This window comes from Daphnia magna, linkage group LG5, assembly GCF_020631705.1.
Source record: "Daphnia magna isolate NIES linkage group LG5, ASM2063170v1.1, whole genome shotgun sequence".
NCBI lineage: Eukaryota > Metazoa > Arthropoda > Branchiopoda > Diplostraca > Daphniidae > Daphnia > Daphnia magna.
Window position 1 is genome coordinate 3,585,939 of NC_059186.1, and position 14,209 is coordinate 3,600,147.

A 14,209-nucleotide genomic window follows, 5' to 3' on the forward strand; every position below is an offset into this window, starting at 1 on the left:
TTTTCACGTCCAGCAGTGATGTAGCCTTCTGGCTGTGAAATGTATAATTCTTCGTCGACTTCTCCATAGAGAAATGCGGTTTTCACGTCTAGTTGAATTAGTTCTAGATCGTGTTTGGCTGCAATTGCCATTACGACTCGTAAAGAGTCGTATCGTACGACTGGTGCGAATGTTTCTTGATAATCGAAGCCCTTAACTTGGCGGTATCCTTTCGCGAAAAAACGTGCCTTTCTTCTTTTAGGTAGTCCGTCTTTTCCCGTTTTTATCTTGAAATTCCAACCACTGGGAATGCAATTCCGTCCTGGGGGCAGGGGGATGAGTGTCCATGTATTTTGTGGTGTGATCTTATTTCATCGTCAGTTGCAATTTTCCATAGGTCGCCTTCTGTTGACTGTATGGCTTCTTTGTAGATTTTCGGTTCGTAGAATATGAAGCTATGCGCTTGTAGAGCTAAATTTGTTGAGCGGCATAGTGATGGTGTTGTAGTAGAAATTGCTTTCACTGCATCAATGGGCCACGGTTTTCTTGGGATAAGACCTCTTTTTGACTTTCTGACGGGTTCAGTGGGTTCTTTTCTCTTTCTGTTGGTTATTTTGTTCTCAGTACTGATATTTTGGTTAGGAATATGATGCGAAGGTTGGGTACTGTTAGTATCCAATCGATTGCGATTGTTATTCTCATTTGATTCAATTGCTGTTTGAGTGTTGGCATCAGTTGTTTGCTCGCTAACCTGGAAATTTTCATATACTTTTACATGGCGGCTGACAATAGTTCTTCCAGTTGATTCGATGAATATACGGCTGGCCTTTTGATTTTCACATTCACCAACGTACAGGCCTCTGATGGCTTTAGGATCGAGTTTTTGTCTCTCTGCATCTGCTATTAGAACGTAAGCGGGTGATCCAAAAACTCGTAGATTTGATATATCGGGTTTCTTACCATGCAATAGCTCAAATGGTGTGACGTTTTTATTTTCCGATACAGTTCTGTTTAAGGTGTACACGGAATGATTGACAGCTTCTGCCCATAGTTTTAGTGGCATTCCTTTTGCGTGTATCTGACTTCTAGCGGCCTCTATTGTTGTGCGATGGTCTCTTTCTGCTTTGCCATTCTGTTCTGGGGTGTAGGATGCACTGGTCTGTTGGTTGATTCCATTTGCTGCCATCCAGTTTTTGAAGTCTTGACCGGTGTACTCCCCACCGTTGTCGGATCTCAGTGTCTTTATTCTTTTTCCAGTTTCGGTGAATAGTTTCAGGGAGAAAGCTTTGAAAGATTCGCTGGTCTCTGATTTGAGTTTTAAGAAATACACAGCTTTATATTGACTGAAATCATCTTTTAAAAGTGCGTAATATCTTGCACCGTTTGGTGAGGCGACTTGCATCGGCCCTACTAAGTCGGAATGAATTAGTTCGCCAACTCGATGGGTCTTGCTTTGTGTTAGAACGGCAAACTACGCCATCTAGCAGTCAAGAGGGCAACTTCCTCTCCTGACTGTTTAGCAGCAACTCTCTCTATTTTTTCCTGTCTGATTGTGACTTATGCAAAAGTGCTGAACTCTCTTCTGACTATCTTTATCTCTCTTCCGAACAGATTGTAAGTACTATAAGACAGATATTGTGTGACATACTTGAAGTAGTTTAAATAAACGACCACAGTTAATTGCATATATATTGTATCAGTTTATTTAAACTTCACAGGTTATGGGCCCAGAGTTACGTAACTCAAAGTATGTCAAAGGAATCCATTACCGAGAGACGAGAGTTTGCTCGTTTCAACGGAATTAACTTTCCACAATTTCGCTATGCCATCATGCTCAAGCTTAAGGTGCTGAGACTAGAGAACATTGTCTTAGGCACTGAACCCAGGCCTCATCAGGTAACAAAAAGTGCCCTCGTGTTAAATATCAAACTTTGTGTTTCCAGTGTGGCCAGTCGAACCATGCTCATATGGCCTGTCCAACTAAGTCGGTGTTGCTCCGAATTTAAAAACTGATTGTAAGGCACATGTTAATTTAACGGTGCAGTCAGAATGCGAGTCTCATGTCACTAATGTGAATGAGCAAAAACTGATCGTAAGGCACATGTTAATTTAACTGTGCAGTCAGAATGCAAGTCTCAGGTCACTAATGTGAATGAGCAAAAAAACTGATTGTAAGGCACATGTTAATTTAACGGTGCAGTCAGAATGCGAGTCTCAGGTCACTAATGTGAATGAGCAAAAACTGATCGTAAGGCACATGTTAATTTAACTGTGCAGTCAGAATGCAAGTCTCAGGTCACTAATGTGAATGAGCAAAACTGATTGTAAAGCACGTGTTAACCTAACTGTGCACAGACAATTCTTTTTTTGTGACTTGTGATTAAGCAGAAGCAGTGGTTAGGCACTGTGTGCATCTGGAAAACAAGTCAGCATCCTATTCTAAATTTTTAAGGAAAAGACGAAAAAAAAAGCAAATTAATCTGACATCTATCCTGTCTACAGGTGCTGGGTCCAACGGTGCAGGGAGTAGCCCCGGTCACTAATCAAGCTGAGATTGAAACTTGGGTGAATAAACATCTGCAAGCCCAACAATTGATCTATTTTAATATCGAGCTGACCTACCAGAGCTCTATCGAAGGATCTGTTACTGCCCAGGAAATGTGGCAAAGGCTACTGGCTGAGTTTGCTGATGTTGCAGCATCTAATGTCCGATCGCTTCTCGGTAAATTCCACAGCTACAGGATGGATCCAGACCATAAGGTCACTACCCATGTCAATGTCTTCAGGCAGATGGCAGAGGAGCTTAGAGGCGTGGGACAGCCACAGACTGTTGATATGATCGTGTCCAAAATCATCCAAACTCTACCCCCAAGTTATGCTGTGTTCGAGACAATGTGGAGTGGTCTACCAGTGGCTGATCAGACCATAGCCAATCTCACAGCAAAACTATCGGAAGAGGAAAGAAAGCTGAATGATAGAAGTAACGGGATTATAAGTCCCCAAGATGTGGCTTTCTTTGCCACACACCCGCTTAGACTGAAGTCTGCGGCTGAAAATGCGTTGGCAACGCGGTCGGGCAATAACAGTAAAGATCAAAATTTACAGTATGAATATCGAAATTCCAATTATCGAGGCAAACCATCGAATTTTAATCCCTACTATCGTGGCGGCAGTAGAGGTAGTGGAAATAATGGTAGAGACTATCGCGACGGCAACAGAGCCGGCAACTCGAGTCAGTCCAGTCGTGGGGTCTGCTGGTCGTGTGGCAAGCCTGGTCACAGAAACTACAACTGTCCAGACAAGAAACAGGCTGACCAGAAGCAGGCTCGTGGTGCCACTCACAACAAGAATCGCGATTTTGACCCTGAATCGAACAAGAAAACCTTCGCCGGTTTGACATCGCTGTGTCATCTAGTACGCCGACCCGAGTACATCTACGCTGACTCTGGCGCCACTCATCACATGATGAGCAACCGCTCTTATTTTGAAAATCTACGTGATATACCTCCGGGCTCGTGGACGGTGAATGGTGTTGGCAACACAATTCTTCACGCAACCGGCATTGGGACTGTTCCGATTCACTCCTACGTCAATGGAAAAGTCTTGGAGAGTGAATTAAACGTCCCTGAATTGGGTGTAAACCTTTACTCGATCGGTCGTGCGGCCGACATTGGTATTAATGTAAATTTTAGCGGTGACGACGTGGAGTTTACGAAGGATGGTGCTGGAATAATGGTCGGTCAAAAGCTGGGAAAGTCACTTTATCATTTGAAAATTGTCCCAAAGCTCATTGATCACGAAGAAGAAACTGCTAATGCTGCTGCCCATGGTGAAATTTCTCTTCGTCTTGCACATCTCCGTCTTGTCCATCTCAACGACCAAACCATCATAAGACAAAACCGAATTGGAGCTGTTAAAGGACTTGATGTCTCAACAAAAAGATGCAAAACCGACTGTGTATGTGAAGGATGCGCACTTGGGAAGATAATGCGTTCTCCATTCCCACCTGGTAGAACCAGAGCGACAGAAGATGGTGGTATCATTCACACGGACGTTGGATTTGTCTCTATTCCCACCACAAGAGGTGAAATATGCTACACAATCTTCAAAGACGATTACTCTGGATGGACGTCAGTCAAATTGATGAAAAGAAAATCTGAAGCTGCTGGCCATCTTCTTAATTTCATTGCCTTTGTCAAAACCTCGACTGGAAACAAAGTAAAAATTGTGAGAAGTGATCAAGGCACTGAACTCGGCAGCAATTATTTGAAGACTAGACTGGAAGAACATGGCATTGTCCATCAAACGTCATGCAGATACACTCCACAACAGAATGGTGTGGCGGAAAGGATGAATAGGACTGGGATGGAGGCAGTCCGGAGCATAATCTATACACGCTCAAACAAAATCACCAACATGTTTCAACAAGCTCCTAGGTCTGTGCTGGAGCTGTGGGGAGACTTTTTGATCGGCGTGGTGTACGTTCTCAACCGTGTCATCTCCTCCACCTCCACAAAACGCCATACGAACTGTTCTTCGGCACCAAGCCAGATCTGAGTAATTTGCGAGTGATTGGTTGCCGAGCTTATCCCCACACACCTGATCCAGTTAGAAAAAGTCTGGACCCAAAATCGAAGCCATGCTGGTTTGTCGGTTATGGCGATGGTCAAAAAGGATGGATTCTATGGAATCCGGCTACACGGGAGTATACCACAAGTCCTAGTGTCCGTTTCGACGAAACGCTCCTTATCACTGATGTTCTAGAGTCAAAAACAAATCAAACGAACATGTCTCTACAGAACTTTGAACCGTTCCACATTGTATCTACAATACTCGGACTGGATGACGAGGGTGTAAATCCCTCACTAGACCAAGTCAATGCTCCTACCGTGACACCAAGCACGATCAACCGGAAATCGGCGTCATTGAGCCGAACGATGACCTGGACTGTAGCGAAGAAGACGACACTGATGATCAAATATCGTTCGTAACGGTCGAAGAATTATCTGAAATTGGACAGATCGATGACTGGGTTCTGGGTCATAGCCCGTCTGGTGTTTTTCAAGAAGCGGACCATGATGTGAATTCTGAAGGCGAACCAATGGAAGTCGATGATCAAGCGCCAGTGTCACCTGGACATATTCCTGCACCACCAGCCGTGAATCCTGTCGAGCTAATTCAAAGTCTACCTGGGGAGGAGCCACTGATACTTGGCAGATGGCGCGATGGTCGATCAAGCAGAGCACCTCAATATAGTGCGAGGTACAATGAGTACAAAAGAAGTCTGGCGGATAAAGCTAATATGGTGCTTCTCGATGAGTTTCGTACTAACGAATTAGCTCTCGTTGCCGAGCCATTTGAGCCTCAGAGTTATGATCAAGCAGTAGCGTCTGATTGTCCTGAAAAGTGGATGGCGGCATTCAAAGAGGAATTTGACTCTCTGGAGAAAAGCAACACCTGGAAGCTAGTTGAAAAACTGCCGCCCGGATACACTGCTATCAACTGCAAATGGATTGGGAAAATTAAACCAGGTTACGAAGGTGTGCCGGAGAGATACAAGGGACGTCTTGTAGCTATTGGTTGCCGTCAAAAATTTGGCCGTGACTACGACGAGGTGTTCTCTCCTGTCGCTCATCAAGAAGCTGTCAAAGCAACACTCGCTGATGTTGCGTCCCGCGGCTTGTATGCCAAACAAATCGACATCAAAACGGCGTTCTTGTATTCAGAATTGGACAAGAAAATCTTCATGAAACAACCTCAGGGCTTCCTTAAAAAGGGGAAAGAATCATGGGTATGCGAGCTGCAAAAATCAATTTACGGTCTTAAACAAGCGCCCCGCCTTTGGTATCAACTGCTTGACCGAGTTCTTGGAACCTTCTCACACAAAGGCAAGCACTTGGTGAAATCCAATGCTGATAAATGTGTCTACGTGCTCAGAGATCAAAACTTCATTCTAATTGTTATTGCCCATGTGGATGATCTATTTATGGCAGCAACAACAACGGAAGCCCTGTATGCACTTGCCAAGCATGTGTTTGAGCAATTTGAAGGACGAACTGTCCCCCCCACTCGTTTTCTAGGCACGGATATTACGAGAGACCTAATCAACAAGAAAATCCACTTAAGCCAGCAGCACATGGTCGTGAAATTGATCGACCGATTTGGTATGGGAAATTTGTCTCCTAAATCCGTCCCTGCTGACCCATCCAAAAAGCTGAAACGGAGCAGGCTTGCATCAGACTCGTTCAATTTCCCGTATCGAGAGGCGGTAGGAGCCCTTCTCTATCTTGCAATCTCCACCAGACCTGACATCTCCTATGCTGTTGGACAAGTAGCGAAACACTGTCAAAATCCGGACTTGTCACACTGGGAAGCCGTAGAACAAATCTTTGCATACTTGATTGCCACGCACGACTATGGACTTTGGCTTGGCGGCGATGAAGAGAACGCCATTATGGGATACTGCGACGCGGACTTTGCTGGCGATATCAATGACCAAACATCCACTTCTGGAAATATCTTCTTCTTTCATGGAGGGCCAGTGGCCTGGAGCAGTAAGAAACAGAAATGTGTTGCGCTGTCCACCACCGAGGCGGAATACGTGTCGGCCAGCGAAGCGACAAAAACAGCTGTGTGGCTGAGAACCCTACACAACGACTTCACTGGAATTAACTTCAAAGTTCCGCTTTTCTGCGATAATCAAGGTGCTGTGCGACTAGTTCGCAACCCGGAGTTCCATCCACGGACAAAACATGTTGACAACCGTTATCATTTTGTTCGCAAAATGGATGAAGATGGACTCATCGAGGTATTGTTCGTGAAATCTGAGAACCAATTGGCCGATATCTTTACCAAGCCCCTCCCAAGGATTCCATTTGAGAAAAACAGAGAAAAGATTGGTGTAGGTAAAAAGGAACCACTATTGGCTGTGTATTTTTTTCTCGTCTCTGAGTCCTTCTTTGTCTATTTTTTGATACCGTGTTTGAGGGAAAGTTTCTAATGGCAAACTCGTTAATCATGCTATAATCGGTTGTCTCTATTTTTTCTCCCCACATATTCTCTCCATGCTGATGTTATGTTTGAGGGAAAGATTTCAAACCCGTTATCCCGTTTATACTATTTCTTGTTTCATATGTATGTCGTGTTTGAGGGAAAGTGTTAGAACGGCAAACTACGCCATCTAGCAGTCAAGAGGACAACTTCCTCTCCTGACTGTTTAGCAGCAACTCTCTCTATTTTTTCCTGTCTGATTGTGACTTATGCAAAAGTGCTGAACTCTCTTCTGACTATCTTTATCTCTCTCCCGAACAGATTGTAAGTACTATAAGACAGATATTGTGTGACATACTTGAAGTAGTTTAAATAAACGACCACAGTTAATTGCATATATATTGTATCAGTTTATTTAAACTTCACACTTTGACTCATGGTGAATGGAAGCTTATGCATTTTTCCAACGTTGCAACCATGGCAGCACTCGTTGAGATTTTTGCTGTTTGGTGAGATGGACATTCCTGTTACTGCTTCCCCTGTCGCCATTTTTTTATTATTCTTCCATTGGCATGTCCGAGTCTTTCGTGCCAAGTGTCGATAGATGCTGTGCTCGAACTAGCAGCCATGCTCTTTGTCATCTGATGGTCTGTGGAGATATCGAGTCGATACAGCGTCTTTCCTATTCTTGTCCCGACCATGATGATCTTGCCATCTTTGGTTACGTTTGCTGTGTCGTTGATGAATGTGACATTGTACCCATTCTCTGTCACACAGGCAATTGAAATTAGATTGACTGATAATCCGGGGACGTACAGTACATCTTTGATTATTCCTGATTGTTTCTCACCGTTCACAGTTATATCTACAAGAATGTCTCCGATACCATGAGCAAAAAAATTTGTTCCTCCAATACCTTCAATTGCCCAGGTGCCAGGTTCAATGTTTCGTAAGTTGGCGAAGTTTGATAGTTGGTCGGTCATGTGTTCCGTTGCTCCAGAGTCGAGATAAAATATTTTGGGCTCACTTGCTTTGAGACATGCCGTGGATACGAGGGAGAAGTCGTTCTGGCCGTTGGATGGACCATTAGAGTGTGTATAGTTGCCTTTCTTACCACCATTAGGTTGTTTTTCTCCTTCGTCTGCTATTCATATTCTGCATTCGAATGCGTAATGTCGGCGTTTACCGCAATATGTGCACTGAGCGCTGTCTCTTGCGATTTGTTCTCTTGATCTGCTGTGGCTATGGCTACCACCACCTCTTCGACCTCGACCAAAATTCCCGCTATGACGTGGGGCATTGGTGTTTGTGCTAGAGTTTCCTTGTCCAAAGAACGCGGCATTGGGTCCGCTTCCTCCTGATGTAGAAGGTTGATTAGATCCTTCGGTGGGGATAGCTGTTTGAGCAGCTCTAAGATTTATTTTTCTTTCTTCCGTGACCAGTCTACCTCTGAGTGCTTCAATCGTTTTGTCGTTCTCTCCCATGCTGTCCCAGGAGGATACCAAGTGGTCGAATCTCGATGGCAAACTACAAAGGATCTTGGTCATGACGGCATGATCAGTTATTCCAACTCCCAAATCATTCAGTTGTGCTGCCATGGATTCCACAGCAGTCACATGTATCATAATATCCTCTCCGTCTACATAACTGTATTAAAGAATGGATGGTTGTTGATGGAACGGATTTAAGGCACAGGTTGGCCTGTGGTCTGATTGAATACCTTAGATTGATGAATTCCCTGTGTAACAGGTGTTTGTTGTCTGCGGCTCTCTGTAAGTATTGTGTAGTTAATCTGTTCCACATCTCGCAAGAGGTTTTGCAATTGAAGAGAGCTTTCTGTCTTGTCTCATCGTTGCTGTTGAAAATTAGCAATCTAGCAAAGCAATCTTTCTTCTTCCAAAGTAGAATCTCGTTTTGGTTGGTCAGGATACTCTCATCGCCTTCACCCTCATATACTTCATCAGGTATGGTTTCATTTCCCTGAGAGAATCGAGGAATACATATGATCGTTAGCCATGAGGTTTTTTTTTTTTTAAGTTATCACCGCATTGCAGCATGAAATATTTCAATTGGTGCTCATGTTCATGGTTATGTAAGGACAGTTTGTTGTCGGTTCGAACCATTCTTGTATGACCACGCTAATGATGCGCAATAATAAAATTGTTTTATATCACATTTAAAGAAAATTAATAATATTTTACTTCAATCTTGCGTTTCAGACTGAGAAGAACTTCAACCGGGTATTGTCCAAAAACCGGTCTGCCGTGGATCGATCATTTTCCCTTTTAAAAAACAAATGGAGGCGTCTACGATATTTGGACATGCTTTTGTTAAATCGCATTCCAGATGTCATATTAACTGCATGCTGCCTTCATAATTATATCATACAAAGGGTAGATGTACAACCAGAAGACCAGTACCGAGAAGATGATGAGGAAAACGACGATGAAGAAGAAGAAAGGGACAATGATAATAGTACGACAGCGAGCAAAAAAGAAATAGAATAAAGTATTTGCTGATGTAATTTTATTACATTTCTGAATCAAATTGTAATACAATATGACTCAAACACTTACTTTTCTGCTATTTTCTCAATAGCCGATGTCAAACGATCAAATATTGCATTTTTTGGGCTTGCCCAGACACCATTTCTTTCAGCACTTCAACTCTTTCCTTCTCGATAACAAGTATATCCGCCTTCCAGTCAATTTTTTTTCGAGCAGAGTTATCCACATGCGGTGGTAGCTTTTCCTTGCCCCCTCCATCATTAACCTCGGCAACGTGAAGCAATTTGATTGTTGCGTCTTCCCCGAATATTTCATTCATACGATCCGTCCATCACCATGCTTTCGAATCGGCACCAGGCCTCCTCATCAACCGCCACGTATGCTTCAGATTCTAAATTTTCTTTGAAAGCTGGGCTGGAGTTCTGCCAAGAGCCACAAGTCCCTCAGCTTTAGTCATCTGGGAAAATATCATCAAATGGCAATATTAAATGTTTTTTTTGTTAATTTTTTATCTCATACCTTTTGCCATATTTTTAGCTTTTTGGTGTATGGCTGATCCAATTGTGGCTTGAATTGCTGAAATGTGTCAAGCAATAGGGCAGTTTGGTGAACTGACCACTTAACCGTCGTCTCCTCTGAATCCGATTCATCCGCCTCATCTTCCTGCACCATCGGATCGTCGTTGATGTGAACGTCGTTGTGATCTGATAATTCAAAAATATGTATTGCAATTTAGTACAATGTATGCTCAAAATATAACTTCAACATTACACTTACCATAAATGGAATGCTCCGCTTTAGCGGTTTGACGTTGGCTGGGAACCTGAAACGTAAATTTTTTTTTTTAACGGTAGGGGTTAGTTTTGTTGTCGCTTTTCTCTTTGAACCCCTGGCCTTTGCAATGTCACCACGGGTAGGACCCGCATTTTTCGGCAATACCCTTATCATAGCGCCATCGACGACTACCCGCGAAGCGCAATGGCTCCGCGAAGGCACCTCGATAATGGAACGGCCTGGCAGAGGTGCACCGACTGCTTCTTCATCGGGCATATTTTCTCCTTTTAGATTTGTACAAATAAAGCATCTAACATTAAATACCATAAAAAGAAATAAAGAATGGTTGTTAATTATAATTAATATATTAAACTTTTACATCACGAATGATAATGCTACTTACAATCAACAATGTAGAAATGTATAACTTTAGAATTTAATTATGCATATAACTTACGAGACTCATTATCACTCCTTCTAAATGTCTCTTCCTGCTGCTTTTCCATTTCCTTCTCTTTTTCCTCTTCTATCTTTTTCTTCTCTTCAATCAACTGTTTCTCAGCTTTTTGTTTCAAAAAATGTTGATAGGCTTTGCCAATCATTTCTGCCCTATATTCGGGTTCTACCACACAAGACGCGATTTGTAGCACGTGTTTTAATAAACTTTAATATCAATTTGCACCTACCTGCTTCAAATTTTTGCTTGGTGTCTTGGGTCACTCGCAAATGACAAACACCGCCACACGGAAAAGTAAATTTTATTACACATTGACATTTTTCGTCGTGTCTCGGCAGGATAGCCATGCGGTAAAGAACTAAAATGAATCTATCTTTTTTCTCTCGCTAACAAATTTCAACCCCTTCCCCTTTTTCTGTAATACCTTTTTCTAATTTCACGCGATTTTCATATCGATTCCTAAGCACACAAACCATTAACGTAATTTATTGTTCACTATCTATATAGTTCTATATTGTGATCTACACGGGCGTTTTTATATAAAGTTTGTTAGAATTAATATTACATGCATGCATAATTTATTTTATAGTCATTTTATTGTCATAGCTATCTATTCCATTACATTGTTATTCTTGTAGAATTCCCATACATTAAAGCAAGCTAGCAATGCAGCATTTGGTACTGTTCGTCTGCTTCTACATAGAGGCGTCTGCTACTTCCAAATTCTCAGCTTGGATCAGTAGAAATTACTGATCCGAGCTGAGAATCTCAGCTACTTGATACGACCATGGTCTCACTACATATGTATTAAGGTAACACCTATTGCACCTCACACAGCGTTGCCAAATTATATCAATTTTTCATTTATTTTTTTTTTTTTTTTTCCCATAATTTTTTTTTTGTCTGCTTCGAGTCTCAACTTTCCTTGGTGATAGCTTCGGTGCTCGTTCTACTTTCCTTTTCGTTAACATTAACATTGGGAAACTAAAATAAAATAGTACTTTTAATATTTAATATCCAGGATTTAATTTTTTTATTTTTTACAAGTCATGCAAAACCATTCGTCAGCCACATTTACAGGACAATCATTAACGCACATTTTGTTGCACCATTTGTTGTAACCCTTTTTATCACATCCGATGTACTCCAAGCCTTTCTTCTTCCACCCTCTTCTGCGACAGGTACAAAACAGATTTTCTGTTCCGACAGTCTCATGAGATCTCGTGGCACGACTTTGAATGGAGGGAAATGGAACAACCGAAACATGCCGGATGCCATACAGTGAACAAGGTGAGAGCGCAGCTTTTTAGGGTCACACAGTCTTGTTGCGGGCTCTTCTCCTATAACTAAGCTGGGAGCAAAAGCAATGGCAGAGACTCCGCAATCATCCCCATTGCTTTGCCGTTGACAACTTTTAATTTTATAAGTCATATTTTCTTCAGGTGTGTGAAGGAGGCTTGACATACAACTTAAGACATGCTCATTTCTCCATGGATTTCTGTGACTGCTGTCATAGACGAGTACATGTTCAGGTTGTATGAACCCTTTGGCTACTACAAGCCAGTGATCTGAACTGTGGTGAATAATTTGCATCCATTGATCTCCCTGAGCTTTAGGAAATTCAAGACTGCTTCTAATTGTTCAGCAGAACAACCCCACCGACACTTGGATGCTGTTTTTTCAATATGTCCTGTGCCTTATTTATGTCGCCTGACACGAGTTTGTTCGTCTTAGTTATTGTTTGCGGCGTATGCAAGAAAAGATAGAGCTGCTTACTCCTGTCCCATTGTTTTCGGACACAGCGACTAGTCGAAGGCACAAACTATTAAGAGGTAATAAGAAATATCGAATCACTATACAAAAATACTTCCAAATTTCACTGCATTACCTCTACAGAATCATTGGCGACTACAGCTGTGATAGACATGTCCATTTCGTCGACAAGTAGAACATCGGCGGATGTTGATGTGCTGGGACCGTCCATAGTTACCTGTTGGAAAGTAATGTGTATTAGCTTGGTTTAATATTTTATTGAAACCGATTTACCTCGACTTTTCTAGGTATACCGTGTTGATTTACCGCAAACTTGGAGCCTGAAGGTGAAGCCATCGAATTATGCAATTTTGAGGCCAGATGTTGACAATCAACGGGTTCACGTTTCGGTGATGACCAGACAAATTTTGGTGACAAACCGACCGGAATATTAATATCGTGCACATATTTTTCCTCTTCAGCCAAAATCATCATCTCTTCCATTTCGTTGCTCATTACTCCATACTTCTAAATGAGAGTGAGAAACAAACAATAGACTTATCATGACAGGATTCTAAAGGTAATACGTTAAAACAAAATTCTAACGTCATTGCCATCTGTTCTTAATCGTTTTCCAGGTTTTACGTTTTCCCCATTGCGTACAAACCGACCGGAATATTAAGATCCTGCACATATTTTCCCTCTTCAGCAAAAATCATCATCTCTTCCATTTCGTTGCTCATTACTCCATACTTCTAAATGAGAGTGAGAAACAAACAATAGACTTATCATGACGGGATTCTAAAGGTAATACGTTAAAAAAAAATTCTAACGTCATTGTCATCTGTTCCTAATCGTTTACCAGGTTTTTCGTTTTCCCCATTGCGTACTTGCTTCGTCGCAAATCCACGTCTCCTGCTATGAAATCCGCTGAAAAGACTTTTGTATTGGCCTTTTGGTATTCCTCGTTTTTCCGTGACCCGTGAAATTCGAAGGGATTTCCATGGATGCGGTGAAACCCCCGGACACTTAGCGTCCTCGTTACTCTTAAGATGATGAGTAACAGATGTGGTGGTATTGATTTCCCCTGACTTAACGACCCTCACTTCAACTTGGCACACGTCTACGGAAAGGTGAACAGTGAAAAAAATATTAGCAATAGTTGGTTGTTTATTTTAAAAATGCTATACCTGTTGTAGATAACCTAATTGGTTGATTCTTTCTAATTAAATCGTGGATGTCCAATAGTATTTGGATTTTTTTTTGAAATCTGTTGAAGGAAGACAACTCATTGTTTGAGCCATCTTTTTGAAGAGTGTAAGGGCCATGTTGAACTGCTCTCTGGCCGTCACAGAGCCTTTCCTTTTTTTTTTTTATGGCAGTGCGTGCTGCGATACTTTTAGGTACTGTCATGCCATCCTATGGATACTTACAGAATGCGTATATTACATTAAGACGACAAATTTGATAGTTACCTCTAAGCAGCCAGCCAGCCAGTGTTGAGAAAAACAGTTGTTTGGAATTTCTTTATTTTCTTTGATGAGAAATAAAATAATGTGATGGCAGAGTAATCCATAACTCGAGAAGAATTCACAATTGCAGTGCGTTAAGTCAGTTGCCGTTTGAAAATTGTAGTTTCTTGACTTGATGTCATACACTTGATCTTTCTTTATGTAGCTGTAAGAGCTCTTCTTCTTTGTAACTACATCAATTTTTTCTGCTACAAGGCCCCAAGCGTATGGGGATATTT

General features: G+C 42.0%; 1 protein-coding gene and 1 pseudogene across 1 annotated transcript; one reads left to right on the forward strand and one right to left on the reverse strand.

Moving 5' to 3' along the window:
• The first annotated feature begins 2,769 nt into the window (after positions 1-2,769).
• Positions 2,770-7,199, forward strand: LOC123466411 (annotated as a pseudogene).
• A 347-nt stretch (positions 7,200-7,546) lies between these two features.
• Positions 7,547-13,846, reverse strand: LOC116933528. Its single transcript, XM_045174461.1, is given in 13 exon segments — positions 7,547-8,616; positions 8,690-8,949; positions 9,996-10,180; positions 10,254-10,299; positions 10,416-10,534; positions 10,708-10,872; positions 12,484-12,529; positions 12,596-12,697; positions 12,754-12,987; positions 13,131-13,214; positions 13,293-13,582; positions 13,650-13,739; positions 13,742-13,846. Coding segments are annotated over 13 exon segments (2,166 nt in total). The 5' UTR covers positions 13,788-13,846; the 3' UTR covers positions 7,547-8,117.
• Between the last annotated feature and the right edge of the window lie 363 nt (positions 13,847-14,209).